The sequence below is a fragment of the Falco rusticolus genome, chromosome Z (genome assembly GCF_015220075.1).
Source record: "Falco rusticolus isolate bFalRus1 chromosome Z, bFalRus1.pri, whole genome shotgun sequence".
Classification (NCBI taxonomy): Eukaryota; Metazoa; Chordata; class Aves; order Falconiformes; family Falconidae; genus Falco; species Falco rusticolus.
In genome coordinates, this window is record NC_051210.1 from 28,041,362 (window position 1) to 28,056,973 (window position 15,612).

General features: G+C 43.8%; 1 protein-coding gene across 1 annotated transcript in view; it reads left to right on the forward strand.

The window, feature by feature from the left end:
• The first annotated feature begins 969 nt into the window (after window positions 1-969).
• Window positions 970-15,612, forward strand: part of ST8SIA4 (ST8 alpha-N-acetyl-neuraminide alpha-2,8-sialyltransferase 4) — a 58,562-nt gene continuing 43,919 nt past the window's right edge. The window contains exons 1-2 of the mRNA XM_037373548.1: window positions 970-1,425; window positions 5,948-6,079. Of these exons, the coding sequence (XP_037229445.1) occupies window positions 1,313-1,425; window positions 5,948-6,079 (245 nt within the window). The 5' untranslated portion in view covers window positions 970-1,312. The remainder of the gene's footprint in view (window positions 1,426-5,947; window positions 6,080-15,612) is intronic.

Here is a 15,612-nt window from a genome sequence, read left to right on the forward strand (position 1 = left end):
GCCTACCAGAGCAAACAGACGCAGGGAAGGTTCTGTCACCCACACTGCATTTGTCACACACACCCTAGTCCCCGTGGGAGCAGAGCGCTGCCGGGAGCCCGAGCTGCTCCGCACCTGCGAACCGACGGGCTGCGGGCGGGTCGCGGTCACGCGGGGTCAGGGTCGCCCGGGACCTCCTGGTCACTCCGGAGGGGACAAAGCAACACTGCGCGAAGCGGGTACGGCACTGTGCGTTACACGTTGTAAAGTTTCTGTTTTGCTTTGGGCTTCGGAGTTCTCTTTGTGCATTTCGGAGAAATGGTCGCAGCAGAAGCAGGCAAGTACCGACCATGCTGTGACCGTGTCGACTGACGGAAGAGGCGGCGTGGCGCGGCGGGGGGCCACGGGGGGGTGGGGCCACCCCCCCAGCCGTGGGGGCAGCGGCCCTGCCCCCCTCCTTCCCCCCGCCAGCATTCTCCCGCAGCAGGTCTCCCGACGGTGCTCTGAGGCTGGGGGAAACCTGCCGTGCCCCTTCCAAGTTCCAACCGCCCACCGACGGGGCGGGGGGGATAATAAAAAAGACCCCGAATTAACCAAATCAACCAAATTAACCAAATCCTTCTCTTCCCAGGAAGGGAGCGCGCCGTTTCCCTTCAGTGGCAGCGCGCTCGCGGGCTTTCCCCCAGACTTTGTGACACCCGGCAGGCGCCGGGGTACAGCGCGCCCCCGGGGGAGAAGGCGCCCCCCCCGAACACAGAGGGGCAGAGGGGGCGCCCCCAGCCTGGGCCCGGCGAGTGCCGCTCGCGCGCTGCGCGCCCCCACGCCGCCGGCTCTGCGCGCTGCCGGCGGTCGCGGCCCGGCGCCAGGTGCCGCCCCCGCGCGGCGCCCATTGGCCGCGCGCCGCCCGCCACCGCCCCGCCGCGAGGAGGGAGGTGCCAGCGTCGCCCCTGGGCCGTCGGCACCGCCACGATCGCAACGGGGCTGCAGCGGGGCCGGGGCCGGAGCGGAGCAGCGGCGGCAGGAGCGCGGCGCGGCGCGGCTGGGCTCGGCGGGCGCGCAGCGGCGGCGCCACGGACTTGCTCCCCCGGCCGAGGGGCAGGGCCGCCGCCTGCGAACCGAGCGGGCAGGGGCGGACAGGGTGAAAGACGGACAAACTCAACGACAAACAACCCCCGGCGTCTGCACCCGCCTGACTTTTTTTTTTTTTTTTTAATTATTTCGAAAGAAGAAATTTACAGTGTTTTTGGCAATTTGTGCCGCGTGTGGAGTTGTTTTCTGCACACCCCTGACAAACAAAGGAAAAGGGGGAGGGGGACCGCGTTTCGCAGAAGACATGCGTTCCGTCAGGAAGAGGTGGACTGTGTGCACGATCAGTCTCCTCCTCATCTTTTACAAGACGAAAGAAATAGCGCGGACGGAGGAGCGCCAGGAGGCACCTCTCGCCGGGTAATTGCGGGGAGGCGCGCCGGGAGGGCTTCTCGGGGTGGGGGGGGGCGGGGAGCGGCGGGGCGGTGTCGCTGCTCGAGGTCTTCTCCGCAGCCCCACCCGGGTCTTCGAGCCCCCCAGGCCGTGACCCCGCTCCCCTGCGGTGCTATCGCGGCTTGGCGCTCTCGGTGCTCGGCGGGGGGAGGGGTACCGCTGCGGGACGGGTTACGCGCGGGTTTCGGCTGGCGAAGCTCCGCGGCTGCGGGCGTGGGGCGAGGGGGACGGGGGCGGGCGGGGGGGTGCCCGGGGACTGGGTCGCGGCCGGTGCTGCTACCCCCCAGCGCCGGCAGCGGGGCGGGCGGGGGAGGTTGGGCCGCCCGCGGGCGGCGGGATGGTGCGTGCTGCAGCCGGTTTCCTTCTTTAGGAGCCCGGGGGAGGCCGGCCCGCCCGGGGTGCGCTGCCGCTGGCAGCTCCAGAGAGCCCTGCCTCCGTCCTCGAAGTTTGCCCGAGAGCTGCCCTTAACTTCGGTGCGCCTCGGGGATCCGAGAGTGTGCAGGGCATCCCCCTTCGCTCCAAGGCTCCTCCGCTGGGAACTCTTGTCCCTCGGCTGCGACCTCCCGTTACGTATTTTCCCGCTCCTGCCGGTCTTCGGTTGGAAATAAAAGGCAGAAAGCCCCTTGCCCTTCTTCTGTTTGCACCTTAGCTTTCTCTTTCTTGCACATTGTGTTTGTATACGTGCATGCCTGTATGCCTTATTTTTCTCCCAACTTGCAACTATCCCGTGAAGGTGTTGGGTTTTCAGCCAAGCCTATTTCTCCTTGGAGGAGTGTAATGTTTTGTTTTCACAGGAGGGATGCATAAATTCCGTGGTGGCGTAGTGAAATCAGCAGAGTCTGGGAGAGGGCTCAAACTTTCTGTGCTTGTGCAGATTGACTGGGGGCAGAGGCGTTCACAGCAGTTTCTCGTCCTGTGGTGTAAGCCCTTGCCTTAATTTGAGGAGGAGGCATAAGGAGGCCGTAAGTGCCTGGAGGAAGCTGGGGCAGTTACAACCTACTTAGACCGCAGTCCCCAGAGTTCAAGGCAGAAGGGGCATCCCCTCTTCCCCTGGCAGCTGGGTGCCGCTGGGCAGCGGTGGCCTCTCTCCTGCCTGTCTGCATGTTTAATGATGTGGTGTTTGTTTCCCTTGGTATTAAAGATTTTCCCAACTTGCTGGTAACTCTCCCTCTTGTTCAACCCTGGTGTAAGCCCAGTTTCTGCGAAGATGCTGTATGAGATGTACAGAAGTTTGCAATTTTTGGGTTGGAGGTGTGCAAAAATAAATGTGAAAACAGATGTGTGAGGGAGAGTCAGCATTAAGGATACCCATGTTTCTTATGTACTCCTTCCTGTCAGACTAGAGGTAGTTTCTAAAATGATTCGGAAGTTAGTCACTAGGTAGAGTCCATATATATTTGCAAAAAGAAAGCCCCCTCCAGCTTACGATACATTGTTTGACACTGTTTCAGAGGTGTTAAAATAAACTGATGATTTAATACTACATGAAGGAAAATAAGTGTATTTAGTAATAAATACTTATGTCCTTAATAACACTGTAAAATACAGCTGTGATGTATTTCTGCCAGGTCATTTAGTGATATCTCTACTTCTTTGGTATCAGTGAGACCTCTTGTGCAATATGGTGCTACTCACTTTGGCTGAGGATATTGGAATATTTTCTTTTTCCTGCCTGTCATCTCGTCCATTACTGTGTGAAGCAGTAATGAAAAAAAACAATGTGTACTACTAGTATCTGCTGTCACTATTCATGTTATGCTTGCCTTTCTCCTGGGCTCATGCCATTTGGTTATTTTTGACTGGCCATGTGAGCAAGCAAAGTCAGTTTTCCGTGGTTTACTTCCAGCAGTACCAGTAATATAGAACTGTGAACTTGCAAAGTGGCCCATTTTATGGCTGTTAGTGACACCGCAGGTAAATACCAGGCGTTCCAAAATGGAGTGTGTGCAGTTCTAAAGTATGTGATAAACCTTACATAGGCTGTGTTCTTATAACAAAGTTTGCTAGGACAGTAATTGCAAAAGCATGACCTTCTTTAGCTAGAGAGTAATGTCCTTTTAAAGGTTAAGCAAGTAATGAAACACACATGTGAAATGCAGTGTTTCTTAAACAGTGTTACTTTCTACTGATATGGAATATGCGTGAAGACAGTTATTTATACTTAATGAATTGTCTTCAGGAGAAGAGATGGTCTTACTAGCACCGCCTTGGTGACCAAACAGAGGAAGGTAATTCAGAGTGAGGCTTGACATTGTCAGCTACAAGTTGCTGTCACACTGTGGCAGTTGTTTCATTTACCTTGGATAGGATTTTCAGTGATTCTAGAAGATACAAAGTAGCCCATATCTATTTCACAGTTGGTTGCACAATGAAGAATTTTCTGGAGTAAATTTAGCTTTTTATGTCTTAGTTTATTTGATGTTACTTTAAGTGAAAATTAAATAAAACAATACCAATAAAGGGAAGAGGAGCATGTAAGTGAGCACGTCTGTGTTCATAACAGAACTTTAACACAAAGTGCCAAGGACTGTCTTTTTGCTCATGAGGACATGATTTAACATGTAGTGTTCCATCTCTGTACCTCGCTGCAGATGTAAATTGTGACCATGGAAGACAAGGACAATTCAAATGCTGCAGTGCTTTAGGTGTTGGCAACATATTTTGTTGCCAGGTTTTGTCAGCTGTGTCACTGTTAAATTGTCTACTGGATAATGTTTAACCTAGCATAAACTGGAGACATCTCTGAAGTACTTTTAGGCTGAGTACTTTACCTGGATGTATTTTGGTAATTTTCCTTTAGATGCATACACTCTATGCATCTAGAAAAGGTTTGCAGGAAAATGTGTAATACATAAATCTACAACCATCATGGAAAATTTGTAAGAATAAAACATTTTAAGATAGCAAAAAATATTAACTATATTCTGGTTATTGGATTTAGGGACTTAATGCAGCAAGCATCCTCCCGTGCCCTCACCTTAGTGTGATTTGGATAATTTGCATACAGGCGGTGCTCGATTGCTTGAGGTTGTAAGTTTTTCGGTAGGTGGCAGCCTTAGCTATTAGTCAGTGTGGAGTCGGTGCTGCAGTGTGTTGGGTGAGAAGGGATGAGGGAGGGAGAGCGTTGTTAGTAACGGTGGATTGTTTTTGATGAAGTGTATAATACTGGTGTATTAGTTACAGGGGCTTTTGCAATCATAGAGCTTTTTGCAAGTGACTACAGTTGCCAGTTTTGTTAATTTAGTGTAATCGGTGTCCCATTGCAGGTTAGTTTGAGTTTAGTCTGCTATATGATTTACCAAATAATAATACTTACCATACATATATATATACACACACATGTACACAGCACTAAGGTTGCTGGAGCTCTTGCTAAGGGCTGGGATACAATTGTTTTAAGAGCTTGCAGCCACAGGAAAACAAGCGAGTCCCTAGAACGCTTACAGTCTCACATCTTTTCCATTTTGTTGGTCGAATGACTAGTGGTCAAAAGTTCTGTTTGCAAGCTAAGTAAAGCTGTTGCTATTGGCAGTACTTCAGAGCATGCTTATTTAACAGATAAAGAGATTTCTATTTGTATGTACTCCTGGATACAAGACATGCAGCATGGTAGAATGTTACTATATCAACAATGTTGAAATAGTTATGATTAACAGCTATGTTTGAACGCAGCTGAACGTTTCTTTGGCACCTAAATGGAACATTATGGAAGATAATAAGAACATACAGAGATGAAACTAGATTTTAGACCTATCACCTTAAGTTGTGCTTGCAGTGTTATAGCTTCTCTGTCACATTTGTGTGACCCTGTTGGGTAATATCATTGTGACTGGTAACATTATGATACCTCATGAGATGTTCATTGGTCATCATTCACAGCATACTATATTTTTCTGTTTTTTAATGCTACCTTACCAAAACTTATGACTATGGTAAGATTGACAAGAAGGATAAGACAACTCGGGTTGTTCTGATATGTGCATACACAAGTTTCAGGAAGTCCTGAGCAAATTTCGTGTTCTGCGTGCTGTTAAAATATAGAATTCCTTTCATGAAAGTCCTGTGGTATCAATAGGAGGCAAAGGGAGTCTGTTGGGCCATTATGGTAGAACATGAGCAATTGCTGGGTGAGGGCTAGAAAGTTAACCCTTAATTCTTAGTTTAGTACTGGAAATTTGGAACATAGAAATGCAGAAACTGCCTTACAAACATACTGGACTTTGAACCAGGTTCAGAATTTGCAGTTTATTATAATTTTTTGTATGGTTGTTTCATTAGAAATATAAACATATTTAAGCTTTTAAATGGTGTATTCAAGTATCACATATAGGTGTGCCATAGATTCCTCACGGGTACAGTTTATTTGCTTTGGCAAGCAGAGACGTTTGCTTCTTTTTCTTTACAATAAAAGGATATATCACTGGTACTTGTGATTTAAATTACTTACGTAGCCTTGATATAATTGTGTGTTTTCTATATTGCATTGCAGAGATGGTGAACTGAGTTTGAGTAGATCAATGATCAATAGCTCTGATAAGATAATTCGAAAGGGTGGCTCCTCAATCTTCCAGCATGCTGTAGAAGGTTGGAAAATCAATACTTCTTTGGTACTGGAAATAAGGTAAGTGTCTTAAATAAAAAGCATTTAATTTCATATTACCTACAATTATTTTCATTTTGTGTTGCCTATAATTCCTCTGGTCTGGAAAAGATTAATTTGATTTACAGTTGCAGGTGGGTGTTTTATAACTGTACGTATTTAGGGTTCAGTGTTAAATGCAACTAAATTACATTAGACTCCAAAGTCAAATCATCCTTCATCAGAATAAATAAAATACTTTCATCTGGCTGTGTCAGTCAGACCCAAGCAGTCAGTGTCTACAGTATGCAAGTCTACATTTGAGCTGGTTGCCTAGAACTCTCTTGCAGTCAGTGGTAAGAAACTGGCAGTTTTAGAACATGATTTTCTCTTGTCCTAAAGGTCTGAAATAGAACAGGTGGAAGTACCCTGAACATACCAATTTTTCTCCTTTAACTACAAAGGGAGCTCAGGCAGACAGCTTAGATGTAGGAGTCGAGAGCTAGGATGTCAGGTGCTGCATATCCAACCCTCTCTGTGGCTGGTCCAAGTCGCAAGGTCAGACACTGACAATACCCTTATCTTACGCAGTTTTCTTTCCTGAAGTCAGAGGGGCCAAAAAGAACCTTAGGCTCATGTTGAGGGGGAAAACACAGCAGTAGAGTTAAAATGAGTGATAGTTCTAATGTGTTTTAGTAGTTACTGTGGGTCTACTCGCCTTGGGGCCTGAGAGAGGAGGAAGTAGAATCTTCTTAGTGTGTTGTAATGTCATCGTATCTTCCCTGTCTTGATCAGGAGGGTGGCCAGTGGGAGATGTGTGTGGACTGTGGGCTGGCAGTGTGGAGGGCTTAGGAGTGTCACATTCTGTGAAAAATGATAGAAAATAACTGGTTTTAGGAGCGATTGCATAGCAGAGCAGACTATTTTCTGAATTTTAAGATTTTGAATAAGGATTTGATTTAAATCAAATGTGGTTTCTATGTCATTTCCCTTTCTACTTTTTTCCTTTTATTAAAGGACAGCTTACAAAACCCTGGAACAGGCAATGTTTCCATGTATGAAAGCATGTCCTCTCTGAATGAGGAACCTTAGGGTTGTTTTTTTTAAATGACTGCTGGGTTATATCCCCAATTCTAAAATATGCAGAAGGTACGAGTAGCTCAGAAATGGTACAGAGCTGTAGTAAAGGATTGGTCTTCTGGAAGTCTTGTGCTATGATGGCTGTAGCACAGCCCTGCTGCAAAAGCCAAGCAACAGTGTCAGGGATGGAAAGCGTGGCAGGGTTTGGGCAGGCAGCAAATTAATACTCTGAAGCCTCTATCTGTATCTCAGCTGCCTGGCAAACGCTCTGTGGAGTCCCCACTTCCTGACTGCCTGGACTAAGGGACCCTTGGGCACTTGGCTGCTCCCCAGGTGCCTGGGTTTCCTGCTGGCGAAGACCTGGTGATCACCCTAAAATGCAGCTGAGGTGCACTTCTGGAATGGAGTTTCTTCCAGGACCAGCTATTCACATGCAGTCTGTTTGACCAGTATGGTTCTTCCGTAAAGGCTAAGTTCTGCTCCAAGTTACTCTAGGAAAGATAAGCAGATTTTTCTTTCTCAGTAACAGTATTTAAAATGTGTATGCATATAACTGACTACTTTTAAGTTGGAGAAGTACTGAATAACTTCAGAAGAGTACTGTTGAAATTTCAAATCATAGCTTATAGTTCTGACAATTAGAGAAAATAGTATGCTGTTCTGCTTGTGAAGTAAACTGTTTTGGAAGCCACTGAGTGACTACAAGTAGAGGCAGGTAACTCTTTTCAGTCATTTTGTTGAAAAACTGTTGTATTTCAGAACCACTTAAATTCAATACACCTTGATGTTCAAGCCAAACAGTAAACAAATACAATTACTAAAATGAGTTTCTGATTAAAACTGAGAGGAAAATAAAGCTTGGGTTATGCTCATCTTTCACCCATTTCAAAAGCAAAATACATCATTCAGACAAAGAGGTAGAAGAGTAGAGGATGCTTTTAGTTTTTATTTTTAAGCCTGTTACTACATGTGTATCATCTCAGTGTACTAAGATAATGAGTTTCAAAATCAGGTTTTTCCTTACTGTTGACTGGGGGGGGAAGTTCTTTCATTTTGTAAATTACTAATGGACACTTAAGAAGCATCATGATATGGTGTTTTAAAAAAAATTGTACAGTGAAGCATTTTTTTTGATCTCACTAGTACAGTGAAGAAAATAATGTACCTTACACACTGGTTTGAGCAGTAAGGGTTCCACTTTATCAGTGTATTTTCTGTACAGTAGAGAGCATGAAGTTGAGGTCATTTAGATGCCCACATTATTAGTCTTGTTTTAAGATAAAATAGATACTATCATGGACACTAGAGCAGAGAGCAGGTGTTTTCACTAAACTATTGATTTAGATTAATGTGACTGAGGGCTAAAACATGACATAAAGTACATGAAAGGAATCGGCACTACGCCAGTCTTACTCTTTTCAGAAATCCTCTTTGCTAACATACCTTGCATATTCAGTTACGATACTCTGCAGTGAGGGAGGGAGTTCGGCATGCTTTTCCCTGTGTAAGCCACATGCAGCCCCTTGTAATAAGTGTTCCAGTCTGATGCTGATTAAACAATGTGCATTCTTCTTTCATTTTTACAGGCAGTTTGCTATATACACCTTTCTTCCCTGTCACAGCAGTAAGAAGCATCTTAGCCGTAAATATTTTTACATTTACAGACCTATCAGGACTAACTTCAAATATGTCTAGCAATGTCCTAGAATGTTTTCGTGGTTAAACTAACTGCTCAGCTCTCCGAAGTACGTTACATGCACTGTGTAGACCATGAAGATGATTCATACTCTAATTATTGCAACTGTTAACAAGAGCAAGGGGGGGTCTTGCGGTGTGAGGTGGACCATAGCAGGTAATGGTTAGAGGGAAACAAAAAGACAGCTGAATAATGTATAAAAAGTTATCAGTTCTTAGCAGTGGAAAAATAATTTGTGAAACCATTACTGTACAGTATAAAGATGTTTCATAAAACTTAACCACCCATAAATGGCAGCTACTTTTGTGTCTTAACGTTGGCTTGACACCCACGTTAGCAATTTTAAAACACAGAAAATATTTCATAGTCAGTTTTCCTTTGTGTGAGGACTGTTGATCAGTGGTATGCCTGGACCTGTTTGCCTTGCAGCTAGAATATTATGCTTTGCTATGTGCCTTGTTGACCATGGGCATTGTCTCTGGCTGTCTAATTTTTGCTCAGGTTAGTGATCAGTCCATCAGCCTTGAAGGTCCTATGAATTCTCCACAAGGCAAGGCTCAGATAGGAGTCAGTGAGAGAAAAAGCTCCTTTATCATGACCCCATGGGAGGATGAAAAGCTTCCACTGGGTTTGCGGTGTCACAAGATGCTCTGTAGGACTTTGCAGCCAGAAGAGGCAGTCTTGGGAGTGTAGAAGCTCCTTGGTAGGTCAGCAGCCCTTTGGAGATGTTAAGCAGGCATTAGAAGAAAGAGCTAGTTTTTCTGTGACTGAGGTGGAAATGATGGATATTGTTAATTATTTGAGACTGTAGCAAATTTTCTGCCTTGCCAGTCATGACTGGTCTAGTGGAAGAATGATTTTTTTCCTGTCTGATACCACCTTCTGATTGCTGACAACTTTTTTTAAGGATAATTGGTAATTTCTGTGCCTAAGGGAAGAAGACTGTTTGCTTGGCTCCCTTTCTGTGTGAATTATTTCAGTCATGAAGAGAGAGAATCCACTGTTTGCAAGGTTTTATGTCTTAAGTCCTTTCTACTCTCTGTAGCAATGTGAAGGTTTTCCAGTTGTGAATATTAAGAAATTTCAGTTTTTCATACTTGCAGAAATAAGAGATGTGGCTGAGGTGGCACAAATCTGTCTCAGGAAGCCTTTTGCATAGGACTGGTGCCAGCGCATCTGTGACCTGTGTGAAATGAACTACAGTCTGATGTCTCAGTGTGTGACTTCTTCCACTTATTTTTAATTAAATGTGGAGGTTTACATTGGAAGGAGCAGATGAAGATTTTGTATTGCAAGAAGGCAAAATGGGAAGAAAAAAAAGGTCTTGAGGATGTATTTATCTGTTTGCAGTGTGACAGAGAACTTGATGAGTGGGAATTTCCTGTCAGAAAAGTATGAGAACTTGTAAGATATTAACAGCCTAATAATGAAAAAAAATTCAACTTCCTTTCTAGAAAGGTTCAGATTGTTATCATTCTTCTGTCTTTCAAGTTAACATGAAATAGCTCCAAGACCATGAAATGCAATCAGTAAATACCAAACTGACAATGTAGCAGTAGAATTGCTCTGAAGCATTTGGAGCAACATTTTGGGGTCAGTTACCTGGTTTCCTTCAGAAGTTATGTGTCTCTAAGACATGCAAACTGCTGCTTTTTAGTCTGGTTTAGTCATAATAAACCTTGAGGGTTTTTGCCTCCTGAGACCCTTGCCTCAACTGAAAAGTCAGCTTCAGTTGGGATGATTAACTTCTTTGACTCCTTTCTTTGGACTCCAACTTGCTTAACTTCGTGAAAGCTGACATCTGGCCAGCCTTCATACTTAAACAGTAGTTGAGTCACAGACTATTTAAAAGGCTTCTTTCCCTTTTGCATCCCCACTGAAGGTTTGTGCCTGATTAGTACTGCTTCACCTACTGATACTGCTCCAGCTGCTGAGGTGACCTTTCTGGTCAAGGGGGAGTGGAGTGAGGAGCACGAGGAGGGGTGGAATGGGGAGAGAGCCAGAGAACAACCTCCATAATGTGGCACTTCTGTTTTTGTGGTCCTCCGTGGGCTGGGGAATGCCAGGAACCTTTCTGTGGTTAGTTGCAGTTAAGTGTGTTTTTAACAAATCTGAGTCAGGGCTGGACTAGATGACCTCTAAAATCCCCTTCCAACCCAGACTGTTCTAAGATTCTAAAAGCTGCTTTCCTTGAAGATGCGTTCTTAAAACTCCCTTTCAGCCAAACCCAGCACAGGTGCAAACACTCGTGGTTCCCCGGGGCAGCCCCAGGCGGCCAGCAGCAGCAGGGGCTGTAGCCCTCCGCAAGGGCAGGCTGTGACCTTGTGTTACCACACTGCTCCTGTTCCGTTTTGCTTTTTAATTGTAGTTTAGCTGGCAAAATGCTTTGCCTGGGTTGTAGCCCTTGGTGATTTCAAAGGCTGAGAGCTGCCTTCTGCCTTCCAGCTGGGCTGTGCGAAGCAGTGCCAGGCCTTGCTAGGGTTGGAAAATCGAGTGGTGTAAAGACCTGTGTGAATAGAGAAGGCCTGCAGGAGAGGAGCGAGAGAGGCCAGAGATCTGCAACACATGACCTGTCCAATTAAAAACCAGAAGTTTATAACAAAGGTGGATGACTTCTTAGCCGCAGGTGAACAAAGGCTGTTGGCAAGACTAAGGAATATTCTGCCTTGTACAGGCAGGGTACAAGGAACAAGAACAGGCTTCACTTGCTGTGGGGAAGATCTGAGCTGGCGTGAGCAATGCTGTGCTGCCGCTGAGGCTAGGGAAGCACCAGTGTGGATGGCGTGGGGTGTTTGCTGAGCCCCCACCAAGGGAGGCTATAAGCAATATATTAGCTAAACGTGGGCTGAAGGTGGTGTAGGTGAAGGCACACCTTCAGTGGGGGCAGACTGTGGATGAGGTAATCGCTTTGTCTCTGTTTCCATAATGTGGTGGCTGGTGAGCTAGCCCAGCTTCCTGGGTACTGAGAATGCCCTTCAAGGACTTCCCCTCGCAGGGGGTCCGGACAAGTCCAGGTGCTCCAGCAGTGAGGATTTCTGCCACTGCCTTGCTCAAAAGGAGTGATTTTCCCAGGTGAAATTGTTGGAGGCCATATTTCAGTGATCCTGACGATGTCTAAAAATATGTCTACTTGTGTTCTTAAAAGTCAAATGTTCAAGCAATTTATTTCTTCCCTTAATCCACACAGTTTTGGGGCAGATGAAGGAGAGTTTGCCATTAGAGAATAGTTGTGTAGTACAGAGACTATGGTACAAAATAAAACCAGAAAATGTACATATGTAGAAAAATGTCACCGTGTTGCCCCAGAGCAATACATATTTCTGTCACCTGGAAAGCTGTTCAGAAACAGTGATGTCTGTAACATGTACTTATCAGGTAACCAGGAGTTGTAGTTGGTACTTAACCACAACCAGATGTTCATAATATTTATCAAAGAAAAAACCTAGGTCAGCCACAATTTGGACACCATATTTCTGCAAGTCATGTAAACATGTTGCAAGCAGCTGCTTGGCTTCGGATAAGTGAGACACATCTGCCCCACCTGCCCACAAAGGGCTCAGGCCACATCCCGGTTTTATTCATCAAAACAAAACCTGAAGATCCCCTCAAATAAAAGTTTCTTTACACATTTTAGCTTAAGGTTGCAGAACACCTTTGCTTTAAGGTTTACAAAAAATTATTCTGTTTTTTTCCTTTCTCTAACTGACCTTACTTTTGAATTTTATATGTAGCTGAGTGTGGTTTGGCACTTTCTTTAAATTATTTTGTCATGTCTGTTTAATCAGAATAACCTTGTGCTATTTTCAGTGCTCTTTGTGGCACAGAACAGAGGTTTAAACAAGTTCTTATTATTAACCAGCATCAAGACTGAGACACTCATGTATGTTCTTTCAGTTTTTGTCATATCCCCTAATATATTTTTTTTTTCTCTCAGCACTTATGTGAAAGTGGGAAGTACCACTATCCCCATGGTACAGATGAGTCAGTAGCACAGAGGAACTTAAAACTGTAGCATGAACTCTGCATTCTTTATCGTATTTCTTTCAGTATTAAAAGATCTCTGGAGAGTCAGATGAATTGATTAAAATACTTTAATGTTAGCATTATTACACGTCTTATACAAGGATTCTTATGTGTACTGTAATACCTGTGCATACATTTAATTGGATATGCTACTGACAACTGCAGATAAGAAAACATTTTTAAATAATGTGAGAAGATACTATGATTCAGTGACTTTTGTCCATCTCAAAATTTTATTGAAAATTAAATTCCTTAGATATTTGGATTTTTCAGCTCTGTTAAATAAGTGGTTGATTATCTGAATCTCATTCAGGTCCACTTAACCCTTTGGAGGACTTCTGTGAGGGTATGTAAGCACATAGTGTGATAAATGAAATTTGACTGTAAGTACCAAATTAATAATGGAAGCCAAGGCACTTATACTTTATTGGCACTGTTTGTATACCTTCACTGTCTTCCTTTTATGTTTTAAAATAATACACAAGATGTTCTATTCACACACAGATATTGCTATTTGCTAACAGAAACAGTATTGGGCCCATTCATTCTAGTTATCAGGGATGGGTACTTTAAACTACTAAAGCGAATCTTCTGGTGATCACATATGACTTTTTAGTCAGAGACCTAGGTTTCTGTATGTTTCACATAATTACTTTTGCTTCTTGAGACGACTTTGTGGTCAATCATTCTCACGTTACGAGCGCATGTGAAATGAGTCTTTAGATAGCTTGTCTGATGCTACTGGTAACTTGATGCATTCATCTTGTCCTTTATAGCCACAGCTCTGGTAGCTCTGTTCTTAGGTAATGAAGAATTTTAGTAATTTTTAATACTCCTTTGGAAAGTCCTCCTTTCTTCCTCTTTCTCCTTTTGTAGTGATTTACTATCTGTTGCAGAGTACCTACAAAAAGAACTTATCAAACTGATGGAGATTCTATGCCCATTCAGCTTGCAGGCTGAAGTAGAGTCTTCTTTCTTTTACAGAAATACCTTGCCTGGCCTTACCAAAAGCTTTAGACACTCAGGATTTTAACACTTTCTTGCTCTTTTATTCTGAGTCCCTCATATGCCTCAGCACAAGCTCTTTGCTCTGATGCTGCTCCATTCACACGTGACAGCTGTAACAGTCCAAAACATACTTTCATTTCTTTTTTTTTTGTTTATCCTAGTTTAAGAAATGACAGGAAACACTTGAATATTTCTATCATTTTTCACTTCCCCTATGGCTTTTAAGGTCAGTTCCAGGCTATTTTGTGTCACTGGTTGCAAGGTTTGGACATACTCTTCCCTGCTGAGGCAGTGACACAAGAGCTGGGTGGTGAGCATGGTTTTCCTGTAGTTCATCCCTTCTCACTTAGGAGCGATTATTTCCCCTTTATGTCTCTGAGTGCATGTTACAGCTGCTTGAGTGGCATCTCTAGTTACCTTTTCCTGTTTTGATCTACTCTAAGGAAGTTCTGCTCTAGAAACTTATTATGTAAAAATAGCATTCTCTTACTCAATGAAATGTCTGTTCTGTTTTAAATTCCACCTTACCTGCTGACAGCAGTGGAAAGTATTAAGTTACTGTTTTTCTTCTTGTCTTGCTAGAGTTGCAGAGGCAAAAGTTTGTATTCAAATTATAATGTAGTGAACACCCTGCCCCAGCTCGGCACTTGCCATCTGTTCCGTAAGTGTATTGTACTTAAGTATAGGCTTAGGTTCAGAGGTGATATTTATGCCTTTTCATGAAGGTATGTGCTTTGCAGAGTAGGGATGGACACAAGCTGGTAAGGCTTTGCTCAGCTGCAGTCCTGAGCTACTAGTGGTTCCTGCAGCTCTGGCCTGGAGTCCTTTCCAGCTTTTTATGCCAAGGATGAGTGTGTACAGAAAACTGCTCAGCACTGCCCAGTGCAGGTATTGGGCATTACATAGTGGCAGTCATTAGAAGCATTTTTTTTGAACTTATGTGCTGAAAGTGTCAGTTTTTAGATGCATGCCCCCACCCCTCTAAGGAGGTTCAATTACCATGACTTAATATCTTCAGCTGACGTTTAAACAGTCATTCTTCACCTGTTACTTGCTGTGCACTGAGAGTACACAACTGTTTAATTACCATAGTTCACTTGACCTGTGGTAGCTTGTTAAACCCTCATATCTTAGTCGTATGTGTCTGAACCTGGGTAATAGTTTAAACAATTAATTGCAAAGAAGCAAGATCGAATATTGCACTAACGTGATTTAAAGCAACGATGGAGTTCATAAGTGTTTCTATGAATTCAGCTAATAGCTTCATTAGCCCCTCAGCTGCAGTAATTTAATTTGCTGTATGTTTTAAAGCTGATTTTATTTAAATTGGTACAAAAGACTGTGTGGGTGTTCTTATTTCAAGTTAATTAGGATAACTTTGGCTGAACTTCAGTCAACTAGGAGCAAGTTAAACTTCTTATGTTATTCTTATGGTGAAATAAGAATCTATAAGAAAACACGCCCTTTCTGAAAAAAGCTGATCTGTGAGAGATGAGATTGTAGTGAAGCATTTATTTCCTAAATCATAAATATCTCATATATTTAACTATGTTTCTATAGAAACAAACTGCTCTGGTCCTTTTTCAAATATGTGTTTACTCCAAAATTTTGTAAAAATACTCAAAATAGGATGCCTTCTGATTTCCAAAGTTATCTTCCCTTGGTCTCTCAGTGCCTTTGTCTATAGGAAGTCATTAAGCTCTATCGCTGTAGTATTTACATATTCTATTGTAACCAAGATTTGAACTCAATCCTAACAGCTTTGCTT